Source organism: Cebidichthys violaceus, unplaced genomic scaffold (assembly GCF_023349555.1).
Source record: "Cebidichthys violaceus isolate CVI_PGR_0920_01 unplaced genomic scaffold, fCebVio1.0.p SCAF_3, whole genome shotgun sequence".
NCBI lineage: Eukaryota > Metazoa > Chordata > Actinopteri > Perciformes > Stichaeidae > Cebidichthys > Cebidichthys violaceus.
The window spans coordinates 6423389-6443340 of record NW_027176483.1 but is presented as its reverse complement, the minus strand read 5'-3'; the positions used below and the strand labels follow the sequence as shown (position 1 = coordinate 6443340).

The 19952-nt window shown below is 39.6% G+C and overlaps 2 protein-coding genes across 2 annotated transcripts; both read left to right on the top strand.

Annotated features, from left to right (window-relative positions):
- The first annotated feature begins 275 nt into the window (after positions 1-275).
- Positions 276-8958, top strand: pthlhb (parathyroid hormone-like hormone b). The gene is made up of 3 exons (XM_068723494.1): positions 276-289; positions 7080-7184; positions 7802-8958. The coding sequence occupies exons 2-3, from the start codon at positions 7081-7083 to the stop codon at positions 8190-8192; spliced, it is 495 nt and encodes a 164-aa protein (XP_068579595.1). The 5' UTR covers positions 276-289; position 7080; the 3' UTR covers positions 8193-8958.
- A 3117-nt stretch (positions 8959-12075) lies between these two features.
- On the top strand, positions 12076-12999 carry LOC137880967 (galanin receptor 2a). The gene has a single exon (XM_068722589.1). The coding sequence runs from the start codon at positions 12076-12078 to the stop codon at positions 12997-12999; it is 924 nt and encodes a 307-aa protein (XP_068578690.1).
- Positions 13000-19952: the final 6953 nt, after the last annotated feature.

Sequence of the window (19952 nt, the reverse complement as noted above, 5' to 3'; positions counted from 1 at the left end):
ACAGTGTTCTCCAGTTCTCCTGGAGCAACAGAAAAACGAGAGGTAAAAACTGAGGCCGGAGAACGCCGTGCCAGTCACTGTGCCCTGGTGAGCACTAGGCGGGTGGCCTCGCTCCACGCAGGATAAGGCTGTCCAGAGGCTGCCTTCAGCATCCGTGTCAGTCTGCCAAGCACTGCTAGCATGTCCCATGGTAGGTTGGGAGGACAAGACCGCTCAACAAGGCCTCTGCATTGAGTGCAGTCCATTTAAAATAACCTATGGATAAATAAATACAGGACCTAAGTTCACTGTACAGTAATTGGTCAGGAAACCAACAGAGACAAGCTCGTTTACAGTAAATGGATCAGCTTTGAGCTGGTGAAGTGCACTTGGCTCACACCGCGCATTATAACGATTTGGAAATTTCAAGTGAAGCATTTTTTTTTTTCAATGGGAAAACAAAACTGTGTCTGTGTGTCAGAGCACAAGTAAATATAGAGTGATGTTAAATATAGAAACATTACAGCGAGTGCTTATAGATGATGTAAGAACAACTTAACACACGCAAAGAAAACAAGGGGAGTCTGAAAATTCAGATAATATTACTTCAGTTTCTGTATGTAAACTTTTTTTAACTTTTCAAGGACATGCAGAAACATGTACACTCTCTCTCTCTCTCTCTCTCTCACACACACACACACACGCACGCGCACACACACACACACACACACACACACACACACACACACAGTGGTTAGTTTGGCCAACCTTGTTGACCCACTGGCTTAGCTGTGGTTGCACGCTGGACGCAAAGCACTCATTAACGATTTGAGCCTGCTCTTCACTTGTGCAAACAAACAGGCTCGGCCCGTCATTACCGTAACACCATGTGTGTGTGGTCTTCTCAATCAGACCTCTATTGATTCTCCAATTTTCGCAGAGGCTGAGGCAACGCGAAATGGCACGGTTTGTCAAGCGTGTAAAAGACATGGAGCACGCAGACTTGTGGCGTGTTTCAAAGCGGTTGACACACCGGCGGACACATTTTTCATCAGCCTCAAATACTGCACAGCAGTTGTTGCAGAGGGCAGAAGTCTGTTCCACAGGCAATGCCACGGCATCACCACAAGCCACAAAACATAAAACACCACAGTAGGTTTTATGTTGCGTGTAAAACGCCATCATAACCGAGAGCGTTTACCCCTCTACACCAGCTCCACTTTCTGCCCTCAGACAGAGCTATCTTTACATGGACGAGCAGTGCAGAGTCTGACTGTGAGCTCTGCTGTGTGTGTGTTGCTTGGCAGCGGGGCAGAAGTTTATGGTAATGTTTTGGGTGATAGGTCAGGGGCAGGAGGGTGGCGGCCATTGGTGGTGGCTGTGTGGTAACTGTGTGGGGTTGCAGGCTGTGTTCAGCTGGTCTGAGGTCAGGAGAGAGAGGGGGGGGGGCATCAGACACGGGGTAGCTTGTGGTTTAGGTTGGGAGGGGGGGGGGGTTAAAGGGTAAGAAATTAGCCCCCCCCCTTCCCCTTCCCCAGAGCCTGGAGGACAGGGCCACTGCAGAGAGGCCGTCCACAGTCAGACACCAAACCATAAACATCTGCCAAGAGAGAAATGCTAATGTGGTGGCCACCTTATAAGGCCAGGTCAAAGACTTGGGCTCTGGACTTGTTTTTCTGCTTTTTGAATCACTCTGAATCACATCTTGGGCATGATCAAACACAGTTTAAACATAAGATGAACAACATTACTGGTTTTCACTAGAAACAAGCTCCAACATTGAATAGATGAGTGTAAAAACACTCGCAGTTCCGATCAGAGTAGAGCAAGGAGGAATCATTTCATCCTAGAAATACATTTTACAGGCAAAATGTCCAGTGGCAGATATTTCCTGTCTGAAAAATAATGATTTAATGTACCTGTGCTCTAGACTGAGTCTGGACAACATGCTTTTGTCCTAGTAGGACCTCCCCGTCTCACTGTCTCCAGGAGCTTGACATTTATGGTTAATGTTTAAACATAATCTAGTTATAAAGTAGAAATCAGCCCCAAAGCGCTACCTGAGGAGGATTATCATATATCAGGCAGCAGAAACAGAAACAGACAAATCTTGCAGCTACTTTCAGATCAAGTAGATGCGTGACGGAGGAGGGCATGTTTGGGTAACCCTGAGCAGGAATTAGGTAATGTTCAGGATGTATGCCTCTTAAAGTGTGGAGCGGTGACCCTTCTCTGACATCCTGACTAAACTATCCATTGTGCATTGTGGCAGTCTGCTTTTGCAGTTGAAAACATCGACTCAAAACTTGTGAATTTAAATGTGTGCAATATAATGGATGTGAACATGTAAAATGTTGTACTAAACATTATTGTTTTTAACTGTGAGAAATATGTTCTCTCAATAGCTTAGAGCTATATCCAAAATTTCAGTGGGTTACAGATTCTTTATGAATTCTTTAAACATTATAAAGCCGAAACAATTAAGACTATTAACTGATTATTTGAACTACAGAAAATGAATTGGCAACTATTTTGATAATCAATGAATAATTTCAATACTTTTTCTAACAAAAATGCCAAATATTCATTGTTACCAGCTGCTCGAATAAATGTATAAGAATATATGTATACGTTTTAAATGTAATCATTGTCACAATATGCATGTTAAATATATAATCATGACTTTCTTTTACTTTTACTTTTAGTTTTTTCTGAAGCTTTCAATCACATCTCATGGTCTTTGCTGTGTCTGAAAGTTAGTTTGATGAAAAGCTCTTTTCTTCCACTGCTGATTTCACGTCACTGTGGAGCGTCTAACTTTAATGTGACACATTTTAAGCACCAATAAACCACCAACCGAAAAGAAAACAGAGAGCATCAATTTTACATTTCATCTCCTGAGCTTTTATGAAAAAAGAAAACGCTGCCTCAGTAGGAGAGCTGTTGAAAATAGCTGAACCAGAAAAAGGTAAAGACGAATAAAGAGCATTTCTAGGAAGACAGTTATGATTGGAAGGTGTGAATGATTAGAAGAAAAAAAACTCTTCCAACTGCCCACAATACGACATTATAAAGCATGCCTCAAATGAAATGACTGAAACGGCCTGTACAGTAACTCATCGTTGAAAAACCATTATGAGGGGAAAGTAACTCTGCAGAAGTCATTTTTCAAGTGAGGTTTTCCAGGATAACAAACCTGAAGTTCTCATGCGAACAAATGGCCAAGCCATCAAAGCCCTGAGTGCATCATAAAGGGACCATTATCAAATACACTGTAAAACCTCGGATTCTGTTCTTTGCCGCTAAATATATTGTTACAGATGATATTTAAGGTGTTATATACGTTCATGTTTAACATGTACGCCTGTGAATAATTATTTATTTAAACAGACTTTGGATGTTTTTAGTGTACATGTCTTCACTTTTCACTTTACCGTAAATTTCACTTAGAGCTGGAATGGTGTTCAGAATTAAAAAGGGGAGTGGTGCTGTAGGAATAAAATAATAGAGAATGCTGACAGCACCAGAATGTGACTTGTGTGGAAATTAACACTGACTAATGTACATGCCCAGTACATGGTCACTCTGAATTTTACCCCACAACAAAAGCAGGAACTGTTGCTGCAACTAAAGCTAAGATTTATGACATAATTGGGTGGGCCAATAAGAGGGAATGGGTACAACACATCCAAAAATAGATGCCAAACTCTGAAATTATAAATGAAATGAGGGTGTTTCTCTGGATGCAGAGTGTGTGTGTGTGTGTGTGTGTGTGTGTGTGTGTGAGCTGGATGCTTGGAAGAGGAGGGAGGGTGGGTGTGTATATGTTCTGTATGTGAGAAGTAGGTGCAGTGTGAAAAGGATGAAAAACGGACAGGAATACTGTTCTGTGTTGAGAGTGCAATTTAGCATGAATCAAAAGCAGCTTTCCTGGCTCCTGTTCCCTTCACTGCTGTCTGCCAGGAAATGGGATTTTTTTTTTTTTAATATTTTTTTGCAGGTAAAGTCTTTGCAGAATGGAATCAAATGAGGTATTTCTTTCCCTACCGAATGTTAAAGTGTTCAAAGTTTGAGGCAGACTCGCTGGAAACAGAAGAAAGCTGAGTTTTGGAGACAGCAGGGGGGTCTGCCATATATTTGCCCCAAACCCCTTCTGGACCTCTTGCTGAATTGAATCATGACTGCTTGTAAAATACTGAGCCCTCTATTAAGTAATTTACCACCAACTGGTCTACAGTCTAGCCTGAAGTGATTCTACTAATCATCACCGCTCACAGAAATAATTTATGGGTTTTATTCATGAGGAGAAATGCAAGTTATTCCATCCAGTAAAACAGTGTAAGTAGGTGCAGTAACCACATAAATGACTCCGGATTTTTGAATGGACTGTATTCATTTTAGTCAGCTCACAAACAATTTTAACTATGACTCCCTAAAAAAAAGGCAAAGACACAGTGTATCTATGTTATAAGTATAACTATGTCTAAGTATTACATGACAAGAATCAAAATAATCAAGAGTGAAAATATTCAGCAATACATTAATTCATAAGTTTAAAAAACCTTAAAGATATGAAATGGCTATGTACTGTACATAGGCACCGTGGTGCTTTCTTTGAGCTATGCTAAGTGAAATCGTTGACCTGTGGATGGCGCTACAAGAAAAGTCAGAAGATCGTAAAATTCGTCAGGATCCAACCTCCGGGGACCACAAACTTTGCTAAAAGTTAAAGTCAACCTGTTGGTAGCACAAACAAAGAGAGAAGGGGATCACCAAAGTCAGTCATCCTCTGGGGATCATGAATGTCTGTACACAATGTCAAGGCGATCCATCAAATGATTCTTGATATATTTTTTCAGTCTTGACCAGACCAGCACCGCTTATCCTAGAGCCACACAAACAAGAAATGGTGTTGAGTAAAATCAAGAGAACAATGGTAGTTTATACAGAGGCAGAATTTCCTTGCAAAAGTACTTCCTGAATCAGCACAGGCTGTACTATCATTTGATAGAATCATTTGATTCATTTCTGGGTCATGAGCCATCAGTTGAAGAATAACTGATGGGTCATGACCCAGCAATTAATCACAGGAACATTTCACTGGTTTGAGAACAATCTGCTGCCAGACCTAAATTAACTTTAACCACAACATAGGGACTGTCATGTTCATGTTCTTGTTGTTATTGTTCATTTGAGTCCAATTACATTTTGCGGATGGATCATTTTGAACACACTCCAGATCAACGTGTTCGTATTGTACCTACCATGAAAGATGTGGGAATTATTTGTCAATTGTGAGATTCAAGATCACAAAGTTGCGCAAGTGGAGCAAAATATGGTCGTCAGTTCAAGAAAAAAATGATTAAGATCAAACATTGCAGGTTGTAATTGATTAGCAGTATGACTCTAAGGATGGTAACAGGCTGTCGGTTGGTCAAGTACTTCAGTTCATACTTGAATGTTTCAACAACTGCTGGACAGATTGCCATGCAATTTAGTACATATATTTATGTTACCCCCCAGGACGAATTGTGATAAATTCAGTGATTACATCTGTTGCCACCAACATGTCAAAAACTTCAAATTTCACCAATACTTGAAATTAATTTCCTGTTCAACTGTAAAGCATTACAAGATATTACAAAAAAAGAAAAGCGCCCTGCCCTTGCTGCATATACTTGTACACTTGGTCATGTAGTGCTGTCAATCAATGTGCTACTAAAAATACAAACAATTTTAGCCACACACAAGCTACCTCTTATATCAGACTACCGACCTGTAATGTGTGAATTTATTACGTTTTTAGTAAATTCACAAATGTTGCTGAATGCTCGAGACCTAAACATACAACATACAGTGAACCTGGGAGTGTGTATGGCTGTCTCAATGCAAACTCCTCCACTTTTTTTATTAGCTGGATATGAGAGATGCCTCAGAGCCCACTGTAACCATTCGGTGGTGAGCTGGTTTACTGAGGCGGAGTGGAGGTGAATTGAATGGTCTGCAGTGAGAATCTGTGGGTTGGGTTTCTCTGAGGTTATGGTCATTCTCCCCTGGGAATGTGGTCAGGCCTGGCTGTTTACTTTGGAGTAACTCTGCCCCTCCCCTTATACGCTCTGCTTGGTAACCCATGATTACCTCCATTGGTGCACACCTGTCATTTTTTGACCTCTTTATGATTAAATAATTAGTGGACTTGATTTAGTTGAAATGATTTGAAATTGATTAAAAATGTACTTGTGTAAAGTATACTCTTTGTTGTGGGTTGTGGGGTGTTTTGGATGTTGCATGGGTGCCACCTTGTTGTCACAGCAGGTGTGTGTGTGTGTGTGTGTGTGAAGGTCTGTGGGGAGGGAGAGAGGGAGGGTGTTAGGACTGGACTTAATGGGTAGGGGCTAAGGTAGTGCCTTCTTCTTCACCCAAAGAGGAGTTTGACTTTCTCACTGTGCCTTTCTCAGACAGACTCACACAGTGCTGGACTGTAAAAAAAAACCTCTCAGCTCTGCTCTCCGGCTCCGGCCACCAGAGAAGATGCTTCATCATTACGCTACATGAGATTACTGCAACACTGGGTGGAGTGGCAGCTCCGCAGCTGATGGGCTGCTGCTGCTGCTGCTCTTTCCATCTTTATCTCTCTTTCAATTGGGACGCTGGGGAGAAATAAATAGCTCAACCCACCCTGTTGGGAGGCAAATGAATGGAGCTGAGTGAAGGGGGATTTCCCCAGGCTGCCTGCACACCGATCTGGACACACGTTTTGAACTGGCCAGATTGTATTTGGAAGAATAATTTTTCTTTTTACTTTGTAAATCAATTTTTGCAACAAGCTCATCTCTTAATAGCTTCCAGACTGACCTTTTTGTGGATTTCACTGTAAATATGTAAGTCTAACTTTCTCTTTTACTTTAATGAACTATTTGTTGGCACAAGTAATGCTGCCTTGGACATCTCACGTACTCAGGAACTGTGTCATTTTCCAGCTGCCTACACTGCTTCTGACAATCTATTGAATAGTAGACAGTTCATAAAACAAAGTTTCACTTTATTCCTTGAAGTCACTGATGTACTATTTCTTGTGTTCTTCAGATCCTGTGCTTCAGGATGTGCTCTATAGTCATGCTTCATCAGTGGAGTCTGGCTGTGTTCTTGCTGTGCTCCCCAGTGACTCTTGATGGGAGACCAGTTGCTGCACTTAGTAGCAGAACGTGAGTTATCCTTTATATCAAGTTTGACGACAATAGAAAAGTGATAGAAATGTTAGGCAATATGGAGGTTTAAAATGGATAATTAAAAGTACCGAAGCAATACTTTTGAAAGATTTCTGTTTGGATTAGAAAACACATCTACAGTTTATTAATCATGTTAAATTAAGGTACAGGAGGTTTTCTCTGTTTCAACTCTGGCTTTTTGGGGTCTGGAGCTAAGATTAGTGGTGGCTCTAACAAACTTGTTTATGCTGCCACCTACTGTACTGAGGTTTCCTGGAGCCTGACCACATTTAAGCTTCCACGTCTTCTAACACGGCTCCACACAAAAGCTCACTGTGGTGTATCGTGAAATTACAAAAAAATGCAGACAGAAAAGAAAATCGTCAGATTTTATTGGTGCAAACTTTGAAATGAGGACTTCTGGTTTAATTGTTTCACAGATAGTTTCAGAGAAATCAGAATTAAAATAGATTTCTGACTGATTTAGGGAAAAGAGAACTTGGTGCTGCTCTCCTCTCATGCACAATGTAGCATTAGGATTTATTTATTATCTTTAACGCAACCTCCCTTGTTAATCTGACTCTCAATCTGTCTCTTCATTTTCATGCAATAAGGAAGAGGTCAGTGAGCCACGCCCAGCTGATGCATGACAAGGGCCGCTCCTTGCAGGAGTTCAAGCGACGCATGTGGCTGCATGAGCTGCTGGAAGAGGTGCACACCGCCGATGAGCGAGCTCCACCTGTGCAGAGCAGAACCCAGAGTCAAACCTTCAGTGGGAATGCCCTGCATGAGAAGCCCCCAGGGGCCACAAAGGACCTCCCCGACGGGTTCAGGCTGGACAGTGAGGGCCCTAACCTGCCACAGGAGACCAACAAGGCTCTGGCCTATAAGGACCAGCCACTTAAAGTGGCCACCAAGAGGAAAAAAAAGGCGAGGTTAGGCCGACGTAGAGACAGCGAGAAGAAGCGGAGGCGGGCACGGTCTGTCACAACAAAGGAGCCATGAAGGACGCAGCGCCCTGGCTAAGAGACTCCTAATAGCTTTTGAATGGTACTGCACTAAGACACTGACATAGGTTCAGCCAGACTGGGATCTGAGAGACTCTACTCATGGCTGACTCAGTCACTTCATTATACGCCCTAGGTTTGTGCTTGTATGATAATATTTTGCTGTTTATATTTTTGATCACAAAGTTTTTGTGAATTATCTTCATAACATCTTCTTAGGTCCATATTTATTTTGGAACATCTGTAGGCCTCTGTAACTTTGATTGACTTCAAAACAAAGCCATAATGTTGTCATCTCTAACCAACCGTGTGCACGAGTAGATCATTGGAGGAAATATTTATTGCCTGAATATTATGTAACTTCAAAATGGTTTACTTTTGTTTTGGCTCTCGTGTTGACTATCGTGAACTTAGTTATTGTACATAGAAACTGTTCACTGCATACATCTGTTCGAACTGTTCTGCAATAATTTATTTCACTTTGAAAGTGTGTATTTATTTTATGAATGTATCATGGTGCTGCTGACTAAATTCCATAATGCACTTTAGTTATAACCTGTACATGTTCTTTTGTGGTTGAGTTCTATTTTGATGTTTCTTTTTGATGGTCCTGCTTTCCTTTCCAAACTTAGATCCCCATGGACTTGTAACTTATTCGATGCTTCATCAAATCCACTCTCACCATTTCATACCATAGTTTATTTTTATAGAACAAGCCCAAGTCAGGGGCTGTCAGACTCATTTAATGTTCTTCACCATGCACTGAGGGCATACTGTACATGTTTCCAGTTAATCAAACATTAAAAGTGTAGCCATTAGAATATTTTCTACTCATGGCGTCTTTGTTCACAAGCCATATGTGGCTCAAATGTGCCGCTTATGATTTATGACAGGTAGAGAAGTCACTGTGAGGACATTTTCATTAGTGTTACCGAAAACACCAGATTTTTTTTCAAGAAAAGATATTTGTCTATGACGATCACTATCAGTAGAGCTCTTACTACTACTGCTCTGCTACTACTATATTGCCAAACAGAGGGTTTTGCTTTTCACTTTGACACCAATTCCTCCACCATCATCTTGAGGGTTAACTCTCACGTGATAAGTGAAATGTGACTCCTGCTACTCTCTCTGCTGTACGGAGCAGACACTTTTCAGTTCATAATCGCAGCATCTGCCGACATCAGCTTAGTATTTTAGAAATGAAAAGTTTTTTTATTTGATTTATTAGCCTAAAGTAATCGGTATATTGGTAACACTGAATACCGCAGCAAGCCAAACGACAGGTAGGGCTACAATTATTAAAAGCAAATATTTATAGGTTGATCCTTTTTAGTGATTTTTAAGTCAAGCAAAAATGCTAAACATCACTTAGATTGTAATTTGTGATAATATAATACATGTCGTAATAATATAATACAATAAGATATATATATATAGTTAGCCTTGTAACCCAAAAGACAAGTCAGGAATTCTTCACTCTCCATGATTGCATATTTGGTATTTTTGTGATAAACTAAATGCAAGGTTTGTTATTACTTACTAGAGCAATATCCATAAAATGATGTAGTGCAACAATATACTGATTGCAAATCAGTCAGTCAACTGCCTATTTTACCTCACAAACCTGGCAATGATATGGAAGAGACTAAGGCTGATGATTATTTTGATTCATCCTTTTATCTATATAATAATAAAAATGCCTGTCCATCATCATTTCACAGAATGTGACCTCTTCAAATAACTTGTACAGTCCAGTCCAAAAGCTGAATATATTCAGTATTCAATCATATCAGACAAAGTAGCAAATTCTCACATTTAAGAATCTTGAACCAGTAAACGGTTTGGTATTTTTGCTTAAAAAGTGATTCAAACAACTGGATTGAAAATAGATTATCAAAAAAGGTGACAGTTAAATTTCCTGTAGAGCAACTAATCGATTAGAAGGCTGTTTATTTCAGCATTATTGTGCATAAAAGTATATGAATGACAAGGTAATACAAAAAGTACTGATCTGCAGTATGGTCAAATACCCATTGTATCCCTAAAATCTTAAGTTGATTATGAGGAGACCTGTGTGCCTCGTCATGAAGAATCAGTGGCTGAAAATAGAAAAGGTTAGAAAAGGGCTAACGGGGATGTAATGACCATGAGCCTGAGTTCAATCCCCATCTGTCCTGCTGATATGTCTTTGAGAAAATCATTGAATCCTTAACATTTTTGAGGTCCTGGTTTGTGTATTTCATCATGACATTTAGCCTGACCAAGAGCTCTAGAGAAATAAATAAGAAGTTCAAGATTTGGGTCAAAACTGTTTTTTTAACTTGACTATTAAAAGGCAAATATCAATGTCAATATTTCTGTTCACTTTTGGGGCGCGGACAGAGCACAACGAAGCTGTTAATGTCCCACTTGAGAACATGTGGCATTTTTAACAGCTGCTAACTGAATGGCACAGACACTGGTAATGGAGGGGTTAGCAGATGCATCAGCATCAGCTATATCCTGTGCTAAGAGCAGCAGTATACACCAAAGGCCATTAGCTGACACAGAGTCATAAATGCTGTGGAAAGCCTGATAAAGCCGCTGTCAGGAGCCCGAAGCGCACGCTGAAGAAATCAATCAAACAATGGAGAGAGACATTAATATCTCCAGAGAAGGGGAGGAACAGTAATCGGGATCAATGGATTTGTCCCTTTTTCTTTGGAGAGTGATCATTTTTTTTAAATATAATTCATACAGTGTGAATGAAATCCCCCAAAATAAAGAGGCTTTAACAGATCAGGAAAGGTCAGTACAATATTTACAAATAGACACACAGTCTCGGTCAATATGTTTTTTTTTAGTCCTAAAAAGACTGATATAGTTCAACAAAAGGTTCCCTATGTCAGGTGTAGCTGTTACTAAAGTTACTAAAATATACACATTCTCTAATAACAATAACAAAACAGGCATGTATAATATATCACTGTTTCCTGAGCAGCTGGTCTAAGGTCGTTTCTCTTTAAACCAAGTCAACCAGAATCAATTTGACCCAAGTGATGTTTGCCTTCCTTCCCTCCACATTCACCTATCACACTTTGTAATGAGTCCTGAGAGGCTGCCACCTCTCCCTCTGTCAGTCCAGTTCAACAGGATGGACACCAGTGAAACAGAAGTTTACGTTATGAGGATAGCTCACTCACAAACATGAACCTGAAGGTACCACTGGAACGATGATGGTGAGTGCGTCCAAATGATGGAGAACTATTACAGCTGGCACCGTTTTAGTACGACACACGCCTGTTCTAGATATTTACACAAGAGTAGCTGTCAAAATGTTAATTAAATAAAGATTTGTATCTTAGCAGACTACTATATTTCTGTTGCTATGTAAAAACCATGTATCTTTTATTTTGGTGATATTGCGTCATGTGTATTTTGGTGACAGTATGATACATACAGAATATTTCTTTATCATTTTAGCCATGCTAGAAACAAAGCGGACATGTTACACAAATGTAACTTTCCTCTTTCGCTCATAACACAAATAGAGCTACAATGATTTTTTTTAATTTTTTATATTTTGTTAATGAAACGATTGTTTTGGCTACAACAAAATATAGCAAAAAATAACCTTTTTTTTCCAGAGCCCAATATGACATATGTTGTCTTGCTTTTCAAATTATAGCCAAAACACCCAAAATATTAGGGTGATTATCGTATATGACAAAGAAAAAAAAAGCTTGAAAAGCTGGAACCAGCAAAAGTTTGGAATTTTTGTTGAAACAATTGATATTAAAAAAGATGCCAATTTATTTTGACAATCAACTAATCTTAAACATGAATGAATAAATGTTTGTTTTTGTTCTTATATTGCAAAGGTGATGCCAAGTGATAATATGGCTGTTCCCAATACCTATGTGCTGATCTTTGCCTGTACCTGTGGAGTGATCCTGGGCATTGGGCTCTGTGCCAACCTGCTGGTCTTCTCTTTGTTTGCAAAGTACAACACCTTGCGCAAGAACCGCCTCGACATCCTCCTGCTCAGTATGACTCTGGCCGACTTCCTCACCCTCCTGCTCATCCCCTTCACCTTACACTCCGCCGTCAGTTACACCTGGCCTTTAGGCGACACCTCCTGCAAGGTCTACCAGTTCCTGCTGGCCTTCAGCCTGGCGGCCAGCACCTACTCGCTGTGTGCCGTGTCCATGACCCGCGCCATGATCATCACCAACCCGTACCAGCCGCCAACCATGGACCTGGTCATCCTCATGTTTGTCTTGGTCTGGGCCCTCAGCTTCTTCATCAGCCTGCCGCTGCGTATGTTTGCCACAAAAGAAAGCCTGGGCCCGAGCCTGGCCAACTTCACCTTCTGCCTTCCAACCATTCATGAGCACCACTACCAAGTGGTGCTGAGCCAGTTTGTACTTTACTACTTTGTTCCGATGCTAGTCATCGCCTTCAACTATGTCCGGCTGGCTCTTTTTCTCCACAAGAGCCCCGTAATGTCGGTGTCCAGTGCCAGGAACACCCGCCGTGCCTCTGTCATGGTGTTCTTGGCTGCTGCTACCTTCTCAGTGTGCTGGCTGCCTGGTTATGTGCTGGAGCTGTGTGTGTACCTGGGGCAGTATCACCACGGACAGGCTTGGGAGATGTTTTACTTCATCTGTACTGTGCTGCAGTACCTGCACCCCTGTATCAACCCTGTGCTCTATGTGCTGCTGTCAAAGCGCTACCGCCACAGGAGGGCAGCCTGGCTCTTCAGCTGTAACAGGAACAGGGTGCAGCCACAGGTCATCAGCGTCGCCACAGACAGCTTTTAAAGACAGCCGAGCAATGAGTTGGTGACATTTAGGGACACTCTTTTATATTTATTGTCTATACAAATCAATTGCTTTATACAATAATACAAATGTTTTTGTGATTACTTTCAGATTTTACCAACATATCTGAGGTATAAATGTCGAAATCAGATTATTTGCACTCTTCCTGCTGTAAGCAACGATAACTACTAGCAACATTAGCTGCTAGCTGCCGGCTTAGCCATTGTTATGTTGAGAGCTGTGTAGAGGCAATCCCTAAATCAAAGATCTGCTCTGAATTCTGTATAGAGCTCGTTGAAGTAATGTTTTTAGTCTTCTGAGACAATTGTAGCTGGATAAATTCCTTTTTGTTGGGGGAACAATTATTGTAATCATTTAAAATAACCATGTTATTTGAATGTCAAAAATCACTGCAAAATCAAATGCAAGAGAGTTTTGTTATTATAGCACAAAACAGACTTTTTCTTTTAATACATTTTTTTTTCCACAATAACAGGAATACAACGTTGTACTTTCCAAATGTTTGCATTTTGATGCTGGAGTAGTTTTAGTAGTCGTTTCTCTTTGTGCTGTGTTTAAATTTACAAAATATATGAGGTTCTGGTGTCTTTGTGTCACATATGTTTGAGTACGTTTGTGTTTTCATGGGTGCCACCAAGAAAAAATCCTTGACATTTGCGCTACGTGACAGGATAGCAGGTCTATCTGACGTTGTGTTCATTTACTGTATTAAAGACGTGGGTCTACTGACATATTCCTATTCCTGAGTAAATTTCATACCAACGGTACATTTAAAAGCTGTACTACGCTGTGTTGCAATGTTCCATCATATTTGAAAATCTGAGCGCAGCCACAAAAAAACACACAAATACTCATATGACAAATAAACTTTCCCCGGGTAGTTATTCTTTCAAGCAACAACAAATCATTCAGTAGGTTTAGTCACCTTGGCAGAGGGCGGCCATTAAATATGAGCTATATGATCCACTTGTATTACACTACATAACTAGTAACGATAAACCGTGGGGTAAGCTGCAGCCTCTCAGCCTTCATACCATTTTATTGAGCCATCAAAAGTGACGTTTCAACGACACTGGCCAGAATGCCAGGATTCTGATTGCTTACAGTGTGATTGTTTCAGTGCTAGTTTCAGTGTATTATTGCATGTTTTCTATTTATTATTCACATTGATCAGTAATAATGTAATTTTAGAGCAAGATACAAGCGCAAGAGCATACATGCAAAGTAAAGAGATGGCGAAGGATCATCAGAAAAATTAACAATTGTAATGCAAGAACTGTAAATGTATTGTTGGAGTCAACTATAATTCAGGGACTGTAAGTGTGATTTTGTTCAGATATTTCCCTTAAATACAGTTGTTCTGTCTCTGGGCGGTGCTCTTGTAAATACCGTTATTAATGCTTTCTTTTAGTTATATTTTTACAGTTACAATTCCTAACAGCCGAATATAATATTTTTTATGTTATGATATTGTGGCTGCACTCAATGGGACATAACATAACACCACCCAGTCAGATATTGATGCTGGCTCTATAACATGCTTATTTAATAAATCAAACATTAGAAAAAAACAACACAAATGGCCCGTCAACACTAAGTGTTTTAGGGATGACTGCTTCTTTATTTAGCTTAATCCCCCAGGACCTGGTGGCTGTCCCCTGGGTGGATCAACAGCAACACCACTAGCTTCAGTGTGCCATTCTTTGCTCACTAGCCGCACGCACCTGACTTCCCACTTTTTTTTTCTCAGGCAGCTATAAGCCTAAAGGTCGGAGTGGGAGAGGAGTAAGTAGAGGGCCATGGCGCAAGTGTTGTTGTTACACAGAAAGCAAACAGATTGGGAAAGGGAATAAGAAGTCTGGCTGAGTTCAGGCGGCCGTTGCAGTAATAGGAGACAACTTGCCCCCCCCCCTTTGTCAGTTTGCCCCCTGACTTTTGGCCTTCTCTTTAGCGTACAGCAAGCACAGCTGGCTTGACTCATACAGACCGTCATCTGTAGACCATCAGCGTGTCGGATATGGTGAAGCAATAAAGAACATGTGCTTTAAGTGAACCTACTGAATGTACTTCAGAGTGTAGCAATTGATAACCAAGTGATATTAAAGCAATAATCATGTGATGTTTCTTGAGTGATGTAGGCATCTATCCATTACCTCTGAATACTCTGAGGTAATATGATTTTATATTTGATTTATGTTTCATTGCATCCTTTATAACAATAAAAATAAACCAATTCACTTTGCTGAAGTGGGTCATCATCATCTGACTTTCAATTTTGCATTACACCGATTCATGTGGAGGGAATTTCAAGGTGGCAGCAGAGTAATTGTCTATTATCGCTGATGTCTTCTGGTGATGTACGTAGCATCCTAATGAATCAAACTATCAGATACTAAATATTCTGTTCTTTGGGCCTGCACATCCTCAGTATCTTGAGTCATCATGTTCCTTGAGAGAGTTTTATTAAGTTGATGCTACGACAGCGTTTGCCAGCAATACCTTTGAGTCAGGAAAACCCAGCAAAGAAAACTATTAAACAAATTCTATAATGGTCGGAGAAATATCTGCTGGGTCTGCTGGCTAATTCAATTACTTTGTTGCTTAAAACTCCTTGGCCTGGACCCTATGCATCGACTACATGAAGCAGCATTCTGAGACAGATCGACATTTACTAAAATGACAATCACTACACTTTCTTGTGCATCATTATAATGTATTATCCGATAAGCAAAAGTGCACAGTGTAAAGTGTGTAAAGTGTACTCTTTCAACAATGTTGGTACAGTTTAATCATGCTCAATAAAGAGGGTTTATATTATTTTTATAGCCCAAATGTTGGCTCTACCCTAAAGACACCACGATGTGTATGTTTGCTAAAGATAGTTAGGTACTTATATTACCATTGTTCCTCTCCTTGTAATACACGCATTACATGTTATAAATATGCAGAATTAAAATTGGAGATTTAAATGTGTGCTGACTGTACAAAGAGGTACAACTACATCAGTCTGTAGGCAGAAAGTCATTTGTTAATTTCATTTGTTTAGTTTTAAGAGGGAGGACAGACCTGGTTTCTTTTGTTCACCTGGTGCTAGCGAAGTGAACCACCCTATGAACGACTCTTTTGGTTCTGAATTATTTTAGTCTCTGCTGTATGAAATTAAAAAATGAAATATCAATTTGAAATATTCGCAATCAGACACAGATCACACCAAGAGCAATTTGGTTAAGTAAAAGAGGCGATTAATCTCCAAAAACAAATTCATGAAATGGATTGTCTTTCTCTGAGAAGTTGGATGTTCTAAATAAATAAACTCTGAGGAGCAACCAGGTCATTGAAGGCCTAAAACCTGATAATGTAGATGAGACCTAGACAAGAGTCCATGAGCTATTCTCCTCAAAGCTCAATCTGGATGCAAGCGGCATAGAAATCAAATGTGCACACAGCAATGGGAGATTTAGGGTTGATGCCAAGGCCAATTGTGGTTCAGTTTCTGTGCCTTAAAGAAAGCATCTTAAGGTAAAGGAAAACCTTAAAAATAGTCACATCTTTAACAAGATTTCCACAGACGTGCTGCTCTTTTAACAGCAAGATAAAGCAAGAGGGACTATGCAGTTATTAGTTATGATCGTCTTATCGTGAAACCAAGGACAGATGTGGAGAGACCCGAGGCATGATCATCTGTTTAACAGGTTTAATACTTGTGATTGTTCATTTTGTATAGACACTGATAAGAATGAGTTATCATCACTCTTATCATGACTAAAGGGTAACAAATTTCACATCAAAATATATGCAGCCTGAGGAATTTAATTCACGAGGTAAGTTGCTTGCTTATACATGAGAATGTATACATACTTGCCATTTCAGAAACACATTTAGATTTACGGTAGATGCTAATGAAATTGCAGTGTTCATAGAAAAGATATAATTAGCTATGTCTATGGCATTGCAATATATATTCAAAATCATATAGCATACTGGTTGAATTGAGAGACAATCTCATGAATCCATTTATTGAGATACGTTGGATATTGATGAATTTACCTCATACCAGGCCATTTCTTTTAGGATGTGGTTGTATACCTCTTAAAGTAGATATTTAGATATTTAGAGGACATGTGTTTAATACTGCAGAGGTCTTCTAATCATAGAAATCTTGTTGTTGTTTTTTTTTCAGTATAGACTGGTTATCACAAACTTGCTTGTTCAAAAGAAAACCGAGTGAAACTTCTGTATCAAATGCACGATATGTGATATGTCAAATACACAGATCACAAAGATACATAAAGATATGATGTAATGTCTATTATCCAGCTTATTATGCTCTTATATATGAAGTATTGGTCAGTACTGAATTATATTTTACATCAACAGAATACTTTTAAAAGCATGTTCAAGGTATAGCAATGTATCAAATACATGACATGGAATGCAAAAAAGAATGAAGCATTTTTTTTTTTTTAAACTAATAACTCATTAAAACCAATTTTCAATTTCCAATTTTCACACTCACGGCCCATCGATTACACAGCCCATCTTAAAAACCGAGCCAAGGACAAAGACATTCAAACAAGTGACTACTATTAGACCTCTGTACAGACTAAACAACAACAAACTAATGGTGACAACTAATGGTGTGAAATAATGAATTCCAAATGTGTCAAGCACCTTGGCAAGCCCTGTCCATGATGCCGAGTGTGTGTTCACAAACATCGGCAGCTCCATTTGGACACACACATTTCAGCAAGCAACATAATACATACCATAATATATCCCCACTGGGCTTGAGGTATTTCACCACAGACGACTCAACTGACATTGTCCATCTCTCACATGTTCGCCAACTTCGTCCTCTGTCCTCAGGTCCATTTCGGAAGTAACTATAGGTCTTCTTTCAAATCTCAGTCCGTTTTTAGCAGCAGTGCTAGCTTATCGCTAACATTTACCAACGTTTAGTCATACAAAAACACAAACGTTAACTTAGCTAACCTAACTGTTAACTAGTCACTTGAAATGATTAACATTAGCTAGCTAAGCTACCTCTATCGCAGCGCAATTGCGATCCAGAGGGGCACTCACTGTTTTACGCAGCCTTTAATGGCACGAGCCGACATGTCAAAGGTCACCATGACCAGTGACAGAACATTAGAATAAACCAGCAACGTCTCTGGCATGTTTTGGCATGTTTAAGCTTCTTCTTTTGGTTCCTCAATCTACCAATAGAGTCAAGCTAGTTAAGGTTTATGCTACATTTCTGATGCCAAGAGACAAGTGGGTGAATATTGGACAAAATTCATCAGGTGGCCAGAAATATGAATGAAACCAATGGTACTTTATTCCATAGAAATGACATGACAATCCTTTCAAATAGTACAACAAGTGTAGACTACAATACAACTATCTGTATAGTTATGAACAGTAAATACATTTCATTTAGTTTGATAAGATAATTGTTTTTTCTCTCTTTCTTTAAGGCCTTAAGTGCACCACAACCAGTGGTTGAGCCAAATTCTCATTTTATGGTTACTATTGCATCCTTATAGACCTACCTACATATTACCTTTACATACATGTGTTTTTCTTAACAAATTACCCTGTTAGCTACTTCAACACTATATACAGCAACAGTCAATAACAAATGTATATAAGGTCAATGTACAGTATAGGCTAACTAAATTTTGTGAATTCTCAAGAGACCAGATTCTTGACACACTACTCGAGTTAAGCAATGCACATAGCTGACAGAAAATAGTTGTGGCTACATACTGTAAGATCAGAGGGCTCTTGCCATGAGCTAATCATTCCATGTGCCATATAGGCAAGTGTTGAAGGAGTGTTGCCTGTTTATTTATAGGAGTCTAAGGTTCCACAGCAGAGGGTTGCTCTTTGAGCGGGATTCAATTACAGCTCTGGTGAAAGCTGAAAATACAGCATCTATACAGATACAAACACAAGTACAATTTCTTGATATAAATCAATAATGTGCTGGATTTATAGTCGTTGAAGCACATAATGGGGAAGATTTCTCCAGAGAAATACAGATCTCAATAATAAACACATTAAGGCTATATTTTGAATATTCATGTAGGCTTCTCATTTATTTTCTTTGTATGCTGACTGAAATGTAGGGACCTTATGGAAGATAACTGTTGTGGATGAAGAAAAATAAAGTATGACAACTATTTTGGCAGCAGCACCCTTTATTATAAGTTCAACTCAGCATGTGCTGTCATCATCACGAAACCAGTTAACCAGTGGATGCATGGGAACCCACAAATCCTCTTTGCCCAACAAAAAAGAATGAATAAGTCCCCTGCAGCAGCAGCTATTGAGAATAAACAATCAGAAATTAATTTTAAACTTCAGCTCTTTTAAAAATCCACCCATGTGCTTTGAATTGACCTTGTCTGAGATCATTAGGGGAAAAAAAAGATTTATTAATGAGCAGGCACAAGTATTTCTAGGAAGCTATGGGTTGAGAAACGCTATCAGACACCATGGTCAGCGCCGGCTTCAGCGTGACCTAATATCAAGGTTCAGCAGTCTGTTTACGTTGTAGAGCTCACTGTGACATGTAGGAACATGGCAGGTGAGCTACAAAAAAATAAAAAATGTTTGAGTTAACACTGAGTAAACTTCTGAGCTTCTGAACAAGGGAGGCCTTGTAAGTGCCAGTGTAAATATGGTTCTTCCTGTAAAGAAAATAATTTAAAAAAAGGAAAACCTGCTCTTACTTCGAATTAAATTATTTGTATAGGCATAATGTTTTAGGATGATTTGGCTGTAAAGTCTTCAGCAGCTTGCCAAAAAAAGAAACCAGTCAGGAAGTGCAGTAGAGCATGAAAATCTATTTCATATCTGTAGGAGACTACTGTGTGTGACAGTGATGGTATAGTTACAGTATGTTATTAAAAATCACAAACATCACC

What these genes read in the sequence shown, in the direction of transcription:
- pthlhb (XM_068723494.1), top strand. Translation starts at nt 7,081, where the DNA reads ATGTGCTCTATAGTCATGCTTCATCAGTGGAGTCTGGCTGTGTTCTTG. An exon ending in GCTGCACTTAGTAGCAGAAC is followed by an intron (nt 7,185 to 7,801) that starts GTGAGTTATCCT and finishes TCATGCAATAAG; the next exon opens with GAAGAGGTCAGTGAGCCACG.
- LOC137880967 (XM_068722589.1), top strand. Translation starts at nt 12,076, where the DNA reads ATGGCTGTTCCCAATACCTATGTGCTGATCTTTGCCTGTACCTGTGGA.